The sequence below is a fragment of the Camarhynchus parvulus genome, chromosome 1 (assembly GCF_901933205.1).
Source record: "Camarhynchus parvulus chromosome 1, STF_HiC, whole genome shotgun sequence".
NCBI classification, from domain to species: Eukaryota; Metazoa; Chordata; class Aves; order Passeriformes; family Thraupidae; genus Camarhynchus; species Camarhynchus parvulus.
Genome location: NC_044571.1, coordinates 15,783,409 through 15,801,480, shown reverse-complemented (window position 1 = coordinate 15,801,480; position 18,072 = coordinate 15,783,409). Strand labels below are relative to the sequence as shown.

The following is an 18,072-nucleotide window of genomic DNA, read 5'->3' as shown; positions in this document are numbered from 1 at the left end:
TAAAACCCAGAGGAGGTCATAGATTAAATGAATATATATCCCATTAAACCCTGTAATAGGGTGACCAGCAAACAAAAAAAATAGACAATCAGATTAATAACAAACTAGTCCTCCACAGCTCTCAATATGGCAGGCAGTCTGCACCAGGGAGGACACAGAACAAATTTAACACATGCATAGAAAAATGTATTAATTGGCAGGATGATAAATAAGGATATTTCCAAGTGATCTACGGGAACAATAAGTTTTCCTATTTTTTAGTCTTTAACTTTTTCTTATATTGCTTATATATTTGTAAGCCTATAAGAAGCAACATAGTTTCTTGGCTGACAGAGCAACGAGCATCTGACTGCATACTCTGTTTTGCACACATACACTTCCCAGCAATCTGAGAGCACAATGTGAGTTGGAAGCACTCTGGGAAATGTGTGAGTATGGCTTTGGAGGGATTCTTAGAATGACACGATTTAGGGCTGAAAGTCACAACATTTACCATTTGCCTACAAAAGATACTAAGATATATGGCAACAGCCCCACAAAAAAAAACCCCAATCCTGTTGTCAGAAGAATCAACAGGCTCATTATGGCACTCTGCATCCACAGTGTTGTGAAAGGAGCGGAGCCCTCCCTTCTCATTCACAGTGTCCCTCTCTGCTTGTGCCCATACAGACAGGCTGTCAGCTTGACCAGACAGATGATCAGCCTGAGACAAACCCCACACTAATAGAAGTCCCACTGCAAACTGATTAATTGCCATCTGGAGCAACTCCCTGACCCATATGGCTGTGCAGCTGCACAAATGCTGGTGCTAAACATAAGGGAGGCTGTGGGAATGGGGTGCCAGCACAAGGAACCCTGTTAGCAGTGGCATGGACATGGACTGGTTTAAACTGATTGTAAAGATGCACCTTCTATAGGTGTTTATGGCTTGCCTACTCCAGAGAATTGACTTATCTATGAATTGTATGTCTATATATCGTATCTATCAATCATGGTATGTCTAAGTAAGCGGGAAGCCTTTGGAACAAACTGACAGCTATTCACTGTCCCACATGTTTTTTATCTGTCCTATTGCCCTTGAAGCCCTACTCTCCCTCCAGTGAAGGAGGATTATATTTAAATGGAAAAACAATCATCACTACAAAAAGTCAGTGAGATGCATAAGATGCAAGCCACTTAGGACAGAAGAAAACCCTCTTTGGCTTAGCAGCTGCCATGGAAATTGCACAGGACCCACTTTGTAACTACAGCAATTTTCCCCTCAGGATCATGTACTGGTTTTGGCTGGGATATAGTAAATTTTCTTTATAGCAGCTTGCATGGCTTTATGCTGAAATGTTTTGGCTTTATGCTGAAAACAGTGTGGATAACAGAAGGGTGTTTTCATTGTTACTGAGCTGTGCTTGCAGAGTCAAGGCCTTTTCTGCTTCTCCTGTCATCCCACCAGAGAGGAGGGTGGGGGGGACAAGGATTTGAGTGGGGACACAGCTGACCCCAGCTGATGTCCCACACCACAGGGTGCCATACTCAGCATGTGGAGCTGAGGGATGTTTGGAGTTACGGCATTTGTCTTCCCAAGTCACCGCTGCAGATGATGAAGCCCAAATTTCTAGGAGACAGCAGAACACCTGCCTGCCCATGGGAAGTAGCAACATTCTTTGCTTTGCTTGCACACACATAATTTGCTTTTCCTGTTTTACTGTCTTTGTCTCCACCCACAAGTTTTTTACTTTTTCCTTTCTGATTCTCACCCCCATCCCACTGTGGGAGAGTGAGCGAGTGTCTGCATGGGGCTCGCTGCCCACCAGGGTTAAACCACAACAGGTCAGCAAAAGTTCTGCTGATTCAATATTTATTCTAATTGCTTTAGGTTTTTTTGATTATGGAAATGGATACCAGTAGGTCTTAAAATAATTACTATCTTATTAAACTGAATGGATTTAAAAACAAAACACCTTTATTGAAGTAACTGCTTCCACTTGAAGTTTCATATTTCTTAATTATCCAAGTAATTAAAAGTATTTTCCATTTTTTCTGTGCTAGACATAGCAAAGTTTGGACCATTAAGAACATAAAAAGGTTGCTGTTTAGGTGTGCCTTTTGCCTTTGATAACATGAAAATTGAAATATCTTTAAAAATATGTGGTTACCTCATACAATTTTGTAATTAGAAAAAAAAAAGGAAACCACAAGAGCAGCAAAATAACCTTCCAAAATTCTAAAAATTGCTAAAAATTTATAGCATGTTTAAAATATTTCAAGCAAAGGATAGAACAAAAGAATAGTTACTCCATTGCATGCCTCACCAGTGAACTGAACACTAGGGTATGTATTGGTCTTTCCAAGACATCACATAGCTAAATCAGAAGACTGTAGAAAATATTTGTATTTCCAAGTATGCCCAGGTGATCAGCAGGTATGGACTGTATTTTGGAGCAACTGGGCAAGCATGTTCAAAACCAACTCCAAAAGAAGCTATGGCAGGAGCACCTGGATAGAAGAGTAAGTTCTCAGGGATGTACAACCAAAGCATTTCAGTAAGATGAAACTGGGAGCCCAAGGCAGTTGCCTTTTTTTCTTTTCATTTGCCCCAGATTCTCATTAAGAGCAATTTTTTATTTAACCATATGTGGAGGTATGAAGGGAATCAATGTCTAGCATTTCACTCTGACCTATACTCTATTCTCGTATTTAATTCACCATTACTATTATTACTTGAACTCCAGTAGTTCAATAGAGGTAATTTTCCTAACAGTACAATAGTAAAAATATTTTCATGCCTATATTCTAGTTTTTCTGCAAGATGCACAGCTTGCCCATTTTAGGCAACTGTTTTATTCTGGTTTTCATCTAACTCTATTCACTATGCATAAAGGAAATCTACAGTGCACAACCCAATTGCTGATGACTAAAAGGTAGCCACCTAGACTTGCTTAGGACTACAGTGAGGCCTTTAGTTTCTGCAACCTTTCCTCTAGCAGAGAATAAATGGACTTGTGTTGGCAAGTCCAATTTCTTGGTGCTCCACAAAGACTGTAACCATCTCTGATAAAATGCATTCTGTAACTGCAGAGTGACAACCAACATTAGAGAATAAGTACTTGACAGCACTATTCTGCAGTGGCACCAGCTAAAAGAGCATTGAAGATGTGTATTTTGCTCAAGTTTGATCTAAAATGATCAAAGAAAGCAGACTGAAACCAGGCTGACAGTATTTGAAATGTGCATTGCCTAATGCTATTCCTCAGCACAATACAGGCTTTTGCACTGACTTAGTGCCCAAGCTAAGCTGCAATAATTTGAGGTAAACTAAGAAAGTCAAGATCAGAGTAACATTCTGATGCAGGTATTTCCCACACATTCTGCACTGTTGCAGCAACAGTAGAATTTCATCAGTAGAAATGAACTAGTCATGAACAGTGTAAGACTGCTGTTATTGAGAAGACAGTTATGATTCAGCCAGATGACTATAACGATTTTCTTTTTTCTTGTTGTTCTTTAAATACAGCTTACTGTGAAATAAATTGGGACATAAAATGCAAGACGTAAATTCTTTAAATGAGTGTTTTTTCCACTAATCCCAAAAGCATTGGACAGATGAAAAGCAATACCTTGCATGAGTCACAGGCACAACTGGTCTTTCTGGTCGTCTCGGGGGCAAGGTGCCAGGTCGGCTCACAGCGTTGGCTTTGGGGGGCCGAGGTTTCTTCGGAGGTATAGCAGGAACTGAAGGCTTCTGCAAGTCTAACTGTTTTTGCTCTCTCTCTGATCTTTCTTTAAATCAATCATTTCCAGAAAAAAGAACAGGGATATTATTAAGTGGAATTCATTTGCACTCACAAGTCTACATCCAAAGAAGAAATCTTCAACTGTAGATAGACTGTATACAAAAAAAACTTTCCATTTCTGTTCTAAATCATTCTTTATTGATATATTTGCCACAAATCAGTTGCTCAACCTGCCTGGCTGTTCTGCCTGGAACTCCTCAGCCAAAACATGTGTGCAGCATCTTGATGGGAATACTATTTTTTTTTTAGTAACTTACTGGTTGCTGACTGTAAAGTACAAGAATGGCAAGAAATTACATACCATATGGTACAACTTCCCACAAGCACAACTCATATTAAATTTTAATATGAAACAATAGTAATTTACAAGTTCACAAAAATAATTGTGCTGGATATTCTTAACATCTCTTGGACAAACAGAGAAATACGATTTTTGGGAGGGGAAAAAGCATGTTTCAAGTGAACTACAGTTAAGTCAAAATAAAATACAAGCAGAAAATGTAACAATGTCTAGCAGGATGTAAACCCCTCAGAAAAATCAGACCTATTATTTAGGTTTTAAGCACAGACTTATATGCTGAAGTTTTCAGTTTGCTGATGAAAACTTAGATCATTTGCAGAATGGATTAGGCACAGTTAGGGAGTGCCACCTTGCTAATACCCAATGCCAAATATGCAGCGCCTGAGCATGTATAAAGTAGAATACACATTAATAACTCTTCTAAATAATGTGCTCTAAATTCCTAATACAAAACAAACATGTAAGCATGTTTGCCACAGCCGAGAAGAGCTGATTTTTCCTAAAGAAAGGACAGAACTCTCCAAGGAACTAAAGTTCTACTCTTTATATACTACTATTTCAATACCCCACTTCCCTTGACAATGCTGCCTATGATATGCTGTGAATGTTACACCTCTGTATACATCTAAGAGGTACTGGGAGTGTTGCAGGATATTGCTTAATGGGTTCTTTAAGAGAAGCCATTAATGAGAGGATCATGGAATAAATGCCCTGAAACACAAGTCACATTAGGTTTGGAATAGTCCAGCTAGCAACTATTGTTCATGGGCAGTATGCTTTGAACAGATGCAGTCATTGGGTCCTCACTAACACTGAAGCTTTTCCAGCACACTGCGTAATTTTTACACACTTAATCCTATGACAATTTCTACTGCGTCAGTGTCCAAGAATCTGAATTGTATGAGGGACAGGCTGGGCAGTGTGCCAACACACAGCTCAAAGGATGTTCCTGTGCCACGCCTGCTGTCACACCACATGAGACATTCCTGCTACTCCCTGGTAATCCTGAAATGTAGGCACTACTCTTACAGCCTCTTTTCAATGTTTAGAAAAGTTACAGATATTTATAGCCCAGGAGAGAAACATATTTAAATTTCCTTTTCTTTCTGTTTTAGCAGTTGGCTTTTTAAATTTTATAATGGCAAGCAAAGGGTTTTATTGCTAAGATAACCACAAGAAGCAGCACACATAACCAAAAGTAAACCTGTGTAGAGTAGAGGAAACAGCTAAAACACTTGTCAGATTGCTAAGATGTATATCCAGAAACAGATCTTGGTACAAAGTCTGAAGGTTCTGTCACTAAATTATAACTGCATTTAGTCATGTACATACACGTACCTTTTAAAAGGCTGCAAAGTTCAAATACTTAGACATTTAAAAATCCCATAAACAAACTTGTTCTTACAATCTAATAGTCCACTTAACATATGAAACTTGGCACCATTTTCAATTAGAGAATAGATGTAACTATTTTTCTGAGACTATTCACCATTCACAATGAACTCAATGAAACCATTAAAGGCTTAATTTGCTTGTCCCTGCTCTGTGTGGTACTGTGCCCCATTTCTCGCAATGTTCAAACATGGCTTTGAAGGATTTTTTCGTTTCTTCACTGCCTTGCCTGTGACTTTTGTGGCTATGATAATGGGGTGATTCATAAGCATTAATGACTATATCTCCACAAAATCCCTTTGTGATGCAGGAAAACCACCAACCCAGCTTTCAACTACAGAACCAAAGAAGACAGATGTTAAGAAAAAAGTACACACTAATCTGGGGTATTTTACTTGATCGAGCACCTGGGTTTTACAGAGCACTGGGCTCTATACAGCATTTCATGTATTGAGAGCAGATCTCCCCTGGGCTTCAGTTGTGGCTGCACGTACTCAACAGCTCTGGATGAGTACAATCAAAAACCCTGAATTCAGTCCATAAGCGACAACAAGAGCCTTTCCAAAATGCCTATCATCACAGTCTATCAGAGTGGAAAACAAACATCCAAACAATACACTTAATGGAAACAGAGAGTGGGAAATGAGGATGTGCGCTGGTTCTATTCCCTCATCACTCTGCAGGAGAACAGGCAGGAAAGCACATTTCATACCTTTTTCTTCTGTTCGATTAGGAAGACATTCTGGCCTTTCGGGTGGTATCTTCTTGATTTCAAGCTTTCGATCTGTGGTCCCTGCCAAAGACAGAAAAACTTGGAATTCTGACCAAGCCAATGAAACAGTAACATAAGATTTAATTCTGCAATTTCTTAGGGTTTTTATATTCCCCAATTTGAAAACGTCTTGCAAAAACTGAACATAAATTTATATAAAATATTCGCCTGTACCATAATGACAAAAAAGCAATTGGATATTTATGTCTTCATAATTAAGTTCACAGTTTCCAAAGTGTGCAATCCCAAAGAATAGACACTCTCTGACTATTCTATGGGAAAGAAAAAATATAACTGCAGTTTTAAAAATGTGGACAAATCCTTTATCATCACAGACATAAATGAAGAGCAACTCAACAGTGTGCAGAAACATTAGGAATAAATCAATTAATTGAGCAATGTCAATAGAATGTGTGATGGAGCTGAATATACGGAGATTATTTTACATTAAATTAACACATCCCTCCCCTTTTCTCCACTACTAGTAGCTGTTCACTTCCACATATTAGAAGGAGGAGAAGAGCAGTGCTGGCAGCATTTTGCATGACTATTTTAATTGACAGCTTTTGGCCTGGAGGTGTAAGCCCCTGGCTTCTCCTGCCTCTGTACTGGAGGCCCTGACATTCTGTTGCTTCAAGAAATATGAGAACTTGTGGCACCAACAACGGGAAGATTTTGCAAAAATTTCCTGGCACATGCAAGATAAAAATCTTCTAATCCCCACGTTATAACAAACACTTTATTGGATATTGGCTTTGCTACATTGGCTAACCACTAGGTGCTAATGCCATTTCAACTTAGTTGTGTTGAAAATTGCTTTAGGTAATACTATTAGCATTTCAATAAAAATTACAGTAGATGAAATCCAAGAAAAGCAGAGAAGGCAGGGCAAGGAGCACAAGGCAATTTTTTGTTTCAGTCTATTCTATTATATGCAGTACTCCAGTGCATTTACATTTTCTGAATGTGCTGTTGGAACTCCCTGCTGCAGCTGGTTCCTAGAAATCAGTAGTCATCAGTGGTGATCACCAGCCATTGTTTCTTTACCCAAGTGTGCTGTTGAACAGGCAATAGTACCACATACCATGTCAATAAATAATACTAAATTCTCATTTATGGTTGGATTTGGTAATATTAAGGGTCTTTTCCAACAGAAATGATTCTATGAAAAAGACTTCACTCTTGACAGGAGAAGCTGTTGCTCCAAAGCAATTAAAGCCTTTCAAGACTCAAGTTATGCAAAGCACAAGTCAATGTATTGATAATCTTGCACACACTAATGTGTTCAAAAAGAAAGACACATAAGTCTGTACCTAATTACAGTATGATTAAGAGTCATCATTAACACACAGGGGGACATTTTCAGGCCAAGTCTAGAACAATGAGAAGCCACTGAGGAGCTCCCAGACTCAGTTGTTCTTCCTGCTTGGATTGTGACCCCCAAATTTATCAACACCCAGGCAGGCACCATGGTCCTGCCTTAGCTCCCAGGTGACAGTCACCTTCAAGGAAGCTTTGGGAAGCTCTGTATCAGCTCCCAGAAGAACTCCAGAGTATTGCCACCCTTCAGTCTGGACACAGTTATGCTGCTTACCCCAGCTACCCAGTGAAATGCCAATGCTTTTCAATGACTAGTTCATTAAGGAACTTGTGCCCCTAAATTTGGCTCTCTAGTTTTCACTTGCTTTGTAAAGTGCAGCACAGATGTCTCTGGCTGTTTACTGCTGTAGACATTATAAATTTCTATCTCTATTATAAATACAGACACCTCTTTACACATATGCCACTTGTACTACAAAGACAAGTTCTAATTCTTTGCTTTGATTTTATGCTCTGCATCAGAAGATGGTGACATTTAATTATTTAGGCTGTAACTGACAGTTTTAAATTTATTCATCACACTGTGGCTGGTCAAATATGCAGAAGCATTATTGAAGTTGTTACCTTCTATTAACAGTAAGACCTGATGTGGAGATGTGGTAAAATACAGTATAATCTCAGGGAAGAAATAATTTGACAAAGTAGAGGATGTCAGGATGATTAATCCTAATAAACATAGGATGATTTTCAGCTCTAGATATGTATCAGAAGAAACTCTTGTGCCTGATCAGCCAGGAGTTGTCAAAGAATGAGTATGAAATGAAAAAAACTGCAATAGTCCTGGCTTTGGTTTAGACTTAAGGAGGCCTTAATCAGATTGTCTGCATCCTTTTTACAACCATTTTTCCTTCTGAAAATGAGCACATTTCATTCAGAAGGAAAAATGTTATGGTGACACAGTAAAGCATTGTATGCAAGCAGGTACATATTAAAAGTGTTATTCTCTAATTATAGCAGTATAAATTGAAATAAATATGAAGTTTTATAGAGTTTTTACAAAACATGTCAGGATTTAACATCAGTGGTCACTAAGACATCGTTGTTATACAACCACCACTAGATGGCAAAGTCATACTGCTCTCTCTGGACACTATTACTGATTTAAAATCAAATTTATATTTCCTTGAGTCTCAAGACAGAATGAAGAACAAACCGGGGATGTCAATAAACAACACAAATATTTATGGTCATGATTCTGTAGTCAAAGAACTGCATGACAAATTCAAACCAGTTAAATGATAGCGTATTAATTCACACCAAATTGTATCTTGGTATTTCTACTAACAGCTAAAGTCTGTAGGAGAGGAAAATTTACTTTTTAGAGCACAAAAAGCTGGAACATATCAAAGGAACAAGAAAACTATCTGAAGATTGGACACATTTGTTTTGGTTTTTAATGTGTGCCTGCAGTGGAGGAAGCAGTAGTGCTGCTGCAGAGTTTTTACAAACCGACTGGACTTAAAGGATTAAAGAATTCCAGCCACAGTTATGTTTCCACAACTGCAATACAAATGAAAACTCTGACAGCATCCCCTGCCTTGTGATTTGTATTTTTACATGAATGGAACTGGAATTTGGTTTCTGAGGTCTGTCAAGTGTGTAGATTCTTTAACTGTCTCTAAGTTTCATGATAAAAATAAATCATGAAGGCACTTTTGAAAATTAGTATGAAGAAGTCCTTTTAAAATTACAAACAGAAGTATGTTCAGCTCTCAGTAACCACACACAATTCAGAATAACAGATCACAAAATCAGTTTTGCTAGCACCCCTCTGTTTGGAAAACAAACCCAGCCCCTTAATACTTTTTCAACACCTTTATCTACATAACCATTCAGGAAAATTATTTTTAGTTTTACACTTAGGGCTATAAAAGTATTGAAAACCAAGAATCTATGGCCTAAATCCTGTAGCAGCCAGCCAGATGCAGCATTCCTGCAGATCTGCAAAACTTAGATTGCAGCTCAGAGGAGGCCACTGCATGACACTATTTTATAGATATTCTAAAAACTTTGTGTCCCTAGAATAAATCAGATCTGTAGTGAATGCAGTTTCCTCCTGCAGGTATTATCAGACTCCACATACTGTGTCTGTACTGAAGGACAGGCACACAATCAACTCCAGTCAGGGAGCAAAACCAAAACAATTTGAAACACTGAAGTATCACACTTTCTCAGATTTAACATGATTAAGGGGCAAACCAGGTCATTTTGAAATGGAATAGATGGTTGACTGCAATACATTTAAAGCCCACCACAGTCTTTCAGTAATTTATTAGTTCACTGTGATTTATTAGTTGTTGTCTAGACATCTGCTTGTCAATTTTGACACAGATGAATTCTATACAGATTTGAATACACTTAATTTAGATTGAGATGTGCTCACTGACATGTGCTGTAAAAATTCAACTGCACTTTACCTGATCCTTGTTTGATGACAGGAGCTGATGGAGGTGGTGGTTTCTTCGGTCTCTAAAATTTAATAACAGAAGAAAACAGGTTGCTTCAAAAGGCCTGTAAATCTCATTCATACAGAGGTTGGAGTTGATCATAAAGTGCTTAACATTAATAATTACAAGTCATGAGACTACAGATCTGTCACACATTTCTCCTGAAATAACTTCATTGAAATGAATTTGAAGAAAGAAAATTGAAAAATAAAATATCATTTTTATATTTCCAATTGAAATGTCCTGCTGAGGCATTAAAAAAGTTCATTTTATGTACCTTAAGACTGGAGGAATACATGACCTTTGATCTAATGAAGAAGTCTATTTCTTTAAAATTTAACCTTGTAAATATTTACCCATTTTGGAAAAAAAAAGCAAACACAAAGAAACTCCAAGATATGTGTGGCAAAACCTGAGGTATTTTCAGACCCATAAATGAGGCAAAAATTAAGAACTCAGGAATTACAACAAAGGTTACTCTTTCTTCACTTACTAGGAAAAATTTAGAGTTCCAGTTGTGAAAGATCAGAATTTTAGATGTTTGGTGAAATGAAACTAATTATTCTGACTAATCTGTCCTTTTAATACTTTCACCTTCTCTGTTATGACGATTTTCCTTATAGATCTGTAATGGTAAGACTGAGAAACATGACCACCAATGGTTCTGGCAGTGGCTGAACAATTTCTTTTCACCTGAGGCTGGGGGACTGATGTCTTTTCCTCCGTGCTGATGTGTGTGAATGCATGCACAGCACACTGGCAGTCACCACATGTATCTTGGAATGAGTACAGAACCAAATGGAGCATCATGCTAGATCAAATAACATACTTTATCTCTCACTTTGAAAAAACCCCAACAAATGTCAAGATTATTGTAAAGAAATTCTAAGGGAAAAAAACCCCATTTTCTCCCATATGTTCATTCTTTTTTTTTTCTGAGAAGGACTTTATTTCCTTTGCTACAGATTGATCACAATCACTTTCACTACATTTCTGGCTATGTAGCAATGTATATTGTCTTGTGGAACAAATGTGAAATGAAATGATTTTTCCAGATATGCACAGCTTTGCCAAACTTCAATCAGCCATTAAGGCTAGTATTTTCTCTCAAACCCTTATTGATCCCTTCCCTCCCCCCAATCATTTTCTATCTATCTGCCAAACCTTTTGAGAAAGATCAATTGCTTTTTTCACTTGCAGTAATTAGTTCAGTGTCTGCCCAAGAGCGCTCAGATCTTGGTCTGAGTGTTGAAAAAGAGCAGATTTGCTGTGAAGGCTGAGTGCTTGCCACATACCTTCCCAAGAGATCTCTTTCAAATCTAGCAAATGTATTCATCTCTGGAGAAAATAAAATTTCAGCCCAGACAAGGTAAGCCTAACATCCTGAATCTCAAAGTTGTCATCCAGCAACCTTCAAGTTTCTCCTACCATCTTACCCTGACCAGATCACCTCCTATCACCAACCTGAGAAAGCTGTGGCCAAGAATGTAGGAGATCAGAATGATCCTGTAAAGCCTGGCTGCCATGGGCCACTGCCCACAAACAGAGTCCCTTACACTCTCAGAGACACTTCTACAAGAATTTGGGCAATGTGGTTTAAGGTTTAAATGCAGAAAAGTGAAGAAAAATTTGGAAAGGAAATGAGACAGAGACAATGAATGTCCTGTGATAGGCATTAGGGGTTCTGTTGATAATGGCTGCAGGGGGAAATAGTTGATGCTGAGGACTCAACAGTACAGTACAGGCATTTGGGGTTTTATTGTGGACTGATCCCATTGACTGACCATATATCAGCAGCTGGAATACAAGAGATGCACTCCTTTAGCACATCTTTTGGCTTAGCTCTCCTGTAAAGGCTCTATGTCCCCTGAGTTGTCTTCCAAAATACAACAAGTGCAGATGGACAAGTGACAGATTCACTACGGTCACTCCTGATTAAAACCAAAGCACTTATATAGAGAGACACAAAGGAGAAAGGGTCTTGTGGTTCATTTGACAAAGTGGCTTTAACTGAAAGCTGAAGAAGGAAATAGATTGTTTCAAAAGGACAGGCCAAGGTCAGAAAGGGTGTAGTGTGAAGGAGCCTTAAATGACTCCTTAGGGGAACATGGAGGAGCGAGAAGGATTTACAAGGGTCTGTGGCTGGATGAGATAACTGAGAAGGTGATGGAGACAGAATTTACAGAAAGGAAACCAGGAGTGATTGGACAAGAAGAGAACAGAGCTACAGAGCAGGAACAAAGAGTAAAAGGGGAGAGGAAAAAAAGCTGCATAAAGAAATTTGGTGTAAGGACAGAAAGTAAGTCCAGATGGTGATTTGGACTCAGGTAGTGAGCTCAGGGGAAAATCCTGTAATGGAGACCACCTGAGAGGTGGAGATTGGGGCTAGGCAGTGAATAGAAAAAACCTGGAACAAATAGGCATGTGTGCAAAAGAGTCAGGCTTGGAAAATTGGGGACTGGACAAGGAGATGGGAAGAGATCCCAAGCTTTTGTTGAACAGACAGAAGAACTGCTGCAACAAATACTTTCAGATCATGGGATGGAATCCAAGGTTTCTGGATCACATCAGAAAATACCTGACAAAATCACTGGTAAAGTATTTATCTCCTTCCCTTTTAGCACTGATTCAAGCAAAGACAGATGGTCTATAGTCCTACCAGTTACTTACTCAAGTGGCCAGATCTGTGACATTTCAAAAATTAATAAAATTTTATTCTCCACAGTTAGAGCAAACCTAGCTGTAATTTCCAAGTGTCTGAATATCTAATTTACTTTACAAGTTATATTCAATTGTACTCTAAAAATCATTTTAAAGATACATAATTTTTAAGTTCAAAAAGACTGAATAATTACACCACAAAAAATGGATACCAATAAGGATTTTTTTCTTCTATAATAGGCTCACTATGTCTTCGGGTTTTTGATTTCTGCCTCTTCTAGAAACCACCTTCTTTCATTTTTAGGCCTAAAGCCAGGATATGCACTTTGCTGTGGAATTGCCTTTTCATCTCCCACAGTTTTCGCTGCTCTTCTTCTTTCCTTTTCAAAAATTATCATGTTAGCCTCTGTGAGTTGTTTAATAGTTGCTTTATCAAGCTTTCCAAGTTATTTAATTTTTGCCTTGAGCATCCAATTTTATTGCCAAAGAGGGAAGCTGGGTGTCAGTAAGTTTTGGTTTTATCACAGAAGGCTTACACTGTCACTGTGAAATACTCATCAAAAGCCTGATTGCAAGCTTGTAATATCCCACTGATGACTCAAAAGGTTCCTAAAAATGGAATGGCCTTTTGGGGGAAGCAATCCATTACTTTATTCCAGGAAACCACAAGATTTCTAAATATTGTCTGGCAAATAACAATGCCATCTTTTTCAAATAAATAGGAGCTGAAGAAACTTCTGCATAGGTTTTATACCTTCTTTTTTAGTAATTCTGAGAGGTAAAGAAACATGTCTCTGAGATACCAAAACTTATTGTTTTTCAAATTTCACAGTTAAAATCTCACCCTTTTTGTTCTGGAACAGTGCTTGACTGCTGTCCATCAGCATGCAGGTGATACTCTTAACTTTTTATATTCCACCACAAAAATAATGAAGAAGATTAAAGAATTCTGGATATCATTGCATCACATGACTCAGCCCTGGGAGCTCTAGTTCTTGTCTCTCTCAAACTTGTAGGACACAGGACAGGGGGCTTTCAGAGCAGCATAGTGCAGGTGGGGTGACTGGATGGGCAAATCAAACCCTTCAAGTAAACTCTGTAACATGACTTGGAGTGCCACACATTCTTTTTATGGATGGTTTCTAACCAGAATTTTTTTCCTTTATGTTTTTGTGTTATTAGATGAGAAGTAAAACTTTGTCAAAATCACGTATCTGAAAGAGGATTTCTTTCAGTTCTACTTTAATTCTGAACTTTCAAGTGAAAATTAAAGAATATATTGCTTACCTCTTTTTCAAAATCTGAAGGGAGTAGCTTGACAAAGTTATCTGGAAAGACACCTCGTCTGCCATTGAGTTCTCCTTCCCACCAACCCACATCAATGCAATCCTACAAAACAGTAAAATAAAATGAAAACCACAGTGTGCTGGTGCACTGAACAGATTTTTGAGCTGAAGTACTCTCTTGCATAATGTCCTGCCTGTTTGCTAGAATTTGACAATTTGCTGGAGTGCTGGGTTAACAGGATAATCTACCAGACAAAAACTTCAATAACCACCCTGCATTGTATTATCACATGGAGCAGCCAGGAAAGAACAATGAACATGCTGTAAGAGCTCAAGACCTTGTCTGTGTCTAAAACAAAATGCTTGTTCACCATTTGATCTATTAAACAAGTCAGCATTTTGATCATCCATGACCCTATGTCTCTCTGACTTCATTCTGCAGAAAGACAATAACTTCATTAAACATCATACATCAGAAGATAAAAAAGCTCCCTTATTTCCCATACTTGAAAAAAAAGCTTGACACACTGGAATTATTAAATTCCATTTCACTCCAATTAATAAGACATAATGCACCTGATTAATATCTGTCATCACCTTCTTTTTCTGCAGCATTTCTGAGCAGTGCAATGCAGAGTGTAAAACAATGTACAGCTAAATAGGTGAAAAAGTAACATCAGTGAGTATAAATGATAAAAAAGACAAGTTATTTTTGTAATGAATAATAACAGAAACAGAAGCCACAACATTTTAGAGAAGCCTGAAATGGTTCCCTAAGTCCTCAATGCTCCATATTCTTTTTTTTGTGTCTGTGTGTTTGCTACATAGAACACTTCCTGTTGAGATTTTCCACATTCTTTTTTCCTGAAAGCTCAAGCTGAAACAGCTCAGCTGTTTTCCAAAACACAATTACAGGAAAGTTACCCATTGTCTGCTCAGTCTTAAAGCCACTTCAGCCAATTTTTGCAGTTGGCTCAACGTCAGGTTGGCCAGCCTTTCCTGATTTCCATAAAATCTTTTATTTCAGCTGCTAAATGGATGACAGAACAATGCAGGTTAACTTTCCATAAAATCTTTTATTTCAGCTGCTAAATGGATGACAGAACAATGCAGGTTAACTTAGTGAGGTGTGCTTAATACCAAGTCTTAAAAATATTGTTCACAATGACTGTGCTTGTTGGTATTTTTCTGTAAGTTACAGTAGACAAGCACTGGATGATATTTGAGAGAAAACAGACTGACATTAAAGATCATTGCTTTTATGCTTTGGGGGTGGTTTTTGTTACTTTTTTGTTTTAGAATCCTTATTTAGCTTATTTAGTCCTCCTGGTCTCCTGAGTATGTGCTAACTAAACACACCAGCTAAAGAGCCTGGTTTCTTACATCATGTCTGTTTTGGTGTATTTGGCTCTTTCCCCCACTATCTCAGTATTTTTTCTGATGTAATGCAGGCACAAAACAATCCTTTCATTCTTTTTTTTATAATCTTTTCTCACGCCTAATCTCTGCTTTTCTGTATTCTCCCTTCTCTTCAGCAGGGTGGCCTCCACCAGGGAGGATATTTTCTAGGCCTCCCCACAGTTATTTAGGAGGTATTTCCCAGCTCTGTAAGACCTTTGTTAGAGACCAGGGCTGGTTCTTGACCAGCTGATGTTTCCAAAACATCTGCTGAGTGCCTACAGGGCTGTCAAGGACTCCTTGGAGGTCAGTCATGGGCAGGCTCTGTGCAGGACTCTCCTCTTGCAGCACCCCTCATTCCTGGTGGGAAGGTTCTCTCCCACTTGGCTCTGTCCCCTTGCACAGCCCAATGCTCAGGGCACTCAACTGCTCTATCACACGGTGTGTTTTACAATGCCCTCCACCCCCTATGCTGCTAAGCTGACATTGCCCAAACATTTATAACCCAATTCAGATTTTGAAAAATATTAAGAATAATTCAAGCATCCAGAGATGAAAAGCTTGCGCACAGCTTAGCACTAGCTAATAATCCTGACTGAACAGCACAAGACATCACATATATGCTTTTTAGGTTGGATTTTTTATGCTCTTAGAGAACACAAATGTTACTCCTACTTCTTCACTTCATTAACACGTGAATTTTTTCCTCAATTCTTTTTTTAAAGTTCATTTGTTTTCATGAAGCTGCTGTTTGTGTCACACATTCATAAATCCCAAACAGCTGCAGGTTTGCTTTTTTCCTCCTCTCCAGCTTGTCACTCAGGATTATGCAGCCAATCACCACAGTGGGTTTTCATACAGTAAGAAAATCTCTTCAGGCAATTTCTCTTTAATTTTCTCATTTACTTCACTTGCAAGAGGAGGCTTATGGGTCACTGAGAATGAAATAAAGAGATTTCAGAAGTTTAAAGCTACTGATGAAATCTGGTGAAGAATCTCCATGGTGGTGCCCTCCTGCTACCCACAACTGCAGGTTTGCCATGCCCCAGCCAGGCTAAGGGGCTGGAAGAAGGAAGGTCTCAATTGTGGGACAGAGCAGCACACAAGCACACCTGAGTTACACCGCACAGGCTGCCACAAGTACTGACAAAGGGCAGAGCTATGAAGCACAATCAAGGTAGCATGATGAAAACAACGTGTCTGCTTGTGAACATTGAGCAAATATCACTCCAATTCTTCCAGATTGCCATCAGCTATGCAATCTTAACCATATTGTCTTTTTTTAACACATCTTGTGTTCATGTGTTCAAGTACAGCAAAAGGGCTATAATTTCAAAATGCAAATTTTACAGAAAAGCTGTCAAGCAATCCAGTATCAAGATTGACAAATCTTTATTAATAACCAAAAATTTATTAACAAACCAAATGGATCTCTGCTTAATCTCCATGTTATCCTGTCAGACTCATATAACAGCTTAAACAAAAATCAGATGATGCAATATCTCCAAAGTCCTATGAAGAAAATGTAACCCAAGTACCAGAAATGCATTTTGTTTTCCTTTAAGAAAAAAGCCCTCAAAAAATATTTACTAAACTGAAGGAGTAAAACATGGCAAAAAAGATACTCCAGCTAGTGAAACTCATCAAGTTAAGGTAGCTGTGTCAACATTTAGCTACTGTAAAAATCAGCTCCTACCAAAGCTTAATTTAGAGACTATACCCATGTTCTGATTGCAGTGACAGTGCAATCAAAGACCTCAGAGAAATTCACTGCTGGTTCACACTGCCAAGCCTACTTTGATGTTCAAGCAGAGGCAGACTCATAAAACAGAGGAATTAAAAATCTTGAGGGAGATTTTGGTATTTTCTCATTAAAATACAAATCTTGGTTTTATCTTCATTTCTAGTGAAGCAAAATCATAAAACAGTTTAGGATGAAAATGACCTCTAACACTACTGAATCCATTTTTTTGTCCCAGAACTGCCAAGTTCACCTCTAAACCAAGTCCCTGAGTGCCACATCTACATGTCTTTTAAATACCTCCAGGGATGGAGACTCAACTACTTCCCTGGGCAGCCTGTTCCAGTGCTTGACATCTCCTTTGGTGACCAAATATTTCCTCACATCTAATCTACAACTCCTCTGGCACAGCTCAAGGCCTATCACCTGTCACTGGGGACAGCCTCACACTGACTGCACCAGGGCACCTGGACAGGTGGGACAGTCACAGAGGAGATGCTCCCCCTGTGCTGGGCAGGACCTTGCTGCCATTGTCCCTGTCCCTTCAGTCCCTTCAGGCAGAAGGAGGACAGGGAATCCTCCATGTCAAGCATCCTCCCATCAGGCCTGCCCCAGGGAAGGCAGGGTGAGATTCCAGCTGTCACATCCATTCAGCAACCATTCCAATTCCTCAGCAGTTTCCAAATAAAGCATAAAACACTGAATACACTGGCATAACTAGAAACATTCATTTTATGCTAAATATTTGGGCAAAAATGGGACAAAACATAGCAAAGGGAAAGACCAAAGTGTTGAGGAATTTTTGAGATGTTTAAACTTTATAAGTAACTATTACACAAAATATAAGGTACTAAAATGTCAGCCTGGGCTGGAACATTTACATAAGTCAGAGGAAAGGGTAAATCT

The 18,072-nt window shown here is 38.6% G+C and overlaps 1 protein-coding gene across 4 annotated transcripts in view; it reads right to left on the bottom strand.

The window, feature by feature from the left end:
• Positions 1 to 18,072, bottom strand: part of SH3KBP1 (SH3 domain containing kinase binding protein 1) — a 211,550-nt gene that overhangs the window by 21,180 nt on the left and 172,298 nt on the right. For all 4 annotated transcript variants that reach the window (XM_030960512.1, XM_030960520.1, XM_030960536.1 and 1 more), the window contains 4 exons: positions 14,029 to 14,130; positions 10,051 to 10,102; positions 6,194 to 6,274; positions 3,612 to 3,774 (listed from right to left, as the gene is read on the bottom strand). In XM_030960512.1, coding sequence (XP_030816372.1) covers positions 3,612 to 3,774; positions 6,194 to 6,274; positions 10,051 to 10,102; positions 14,029 to 14,130 — 398 coding nt within the window. The remainder of the gene's footprint in view (positions 1 to 3,611; positions 3,775 to 6,193; positions 6,275 to 10,050; positions 10,103 to 14,028; positions 14,131 to 18,072) is intronic.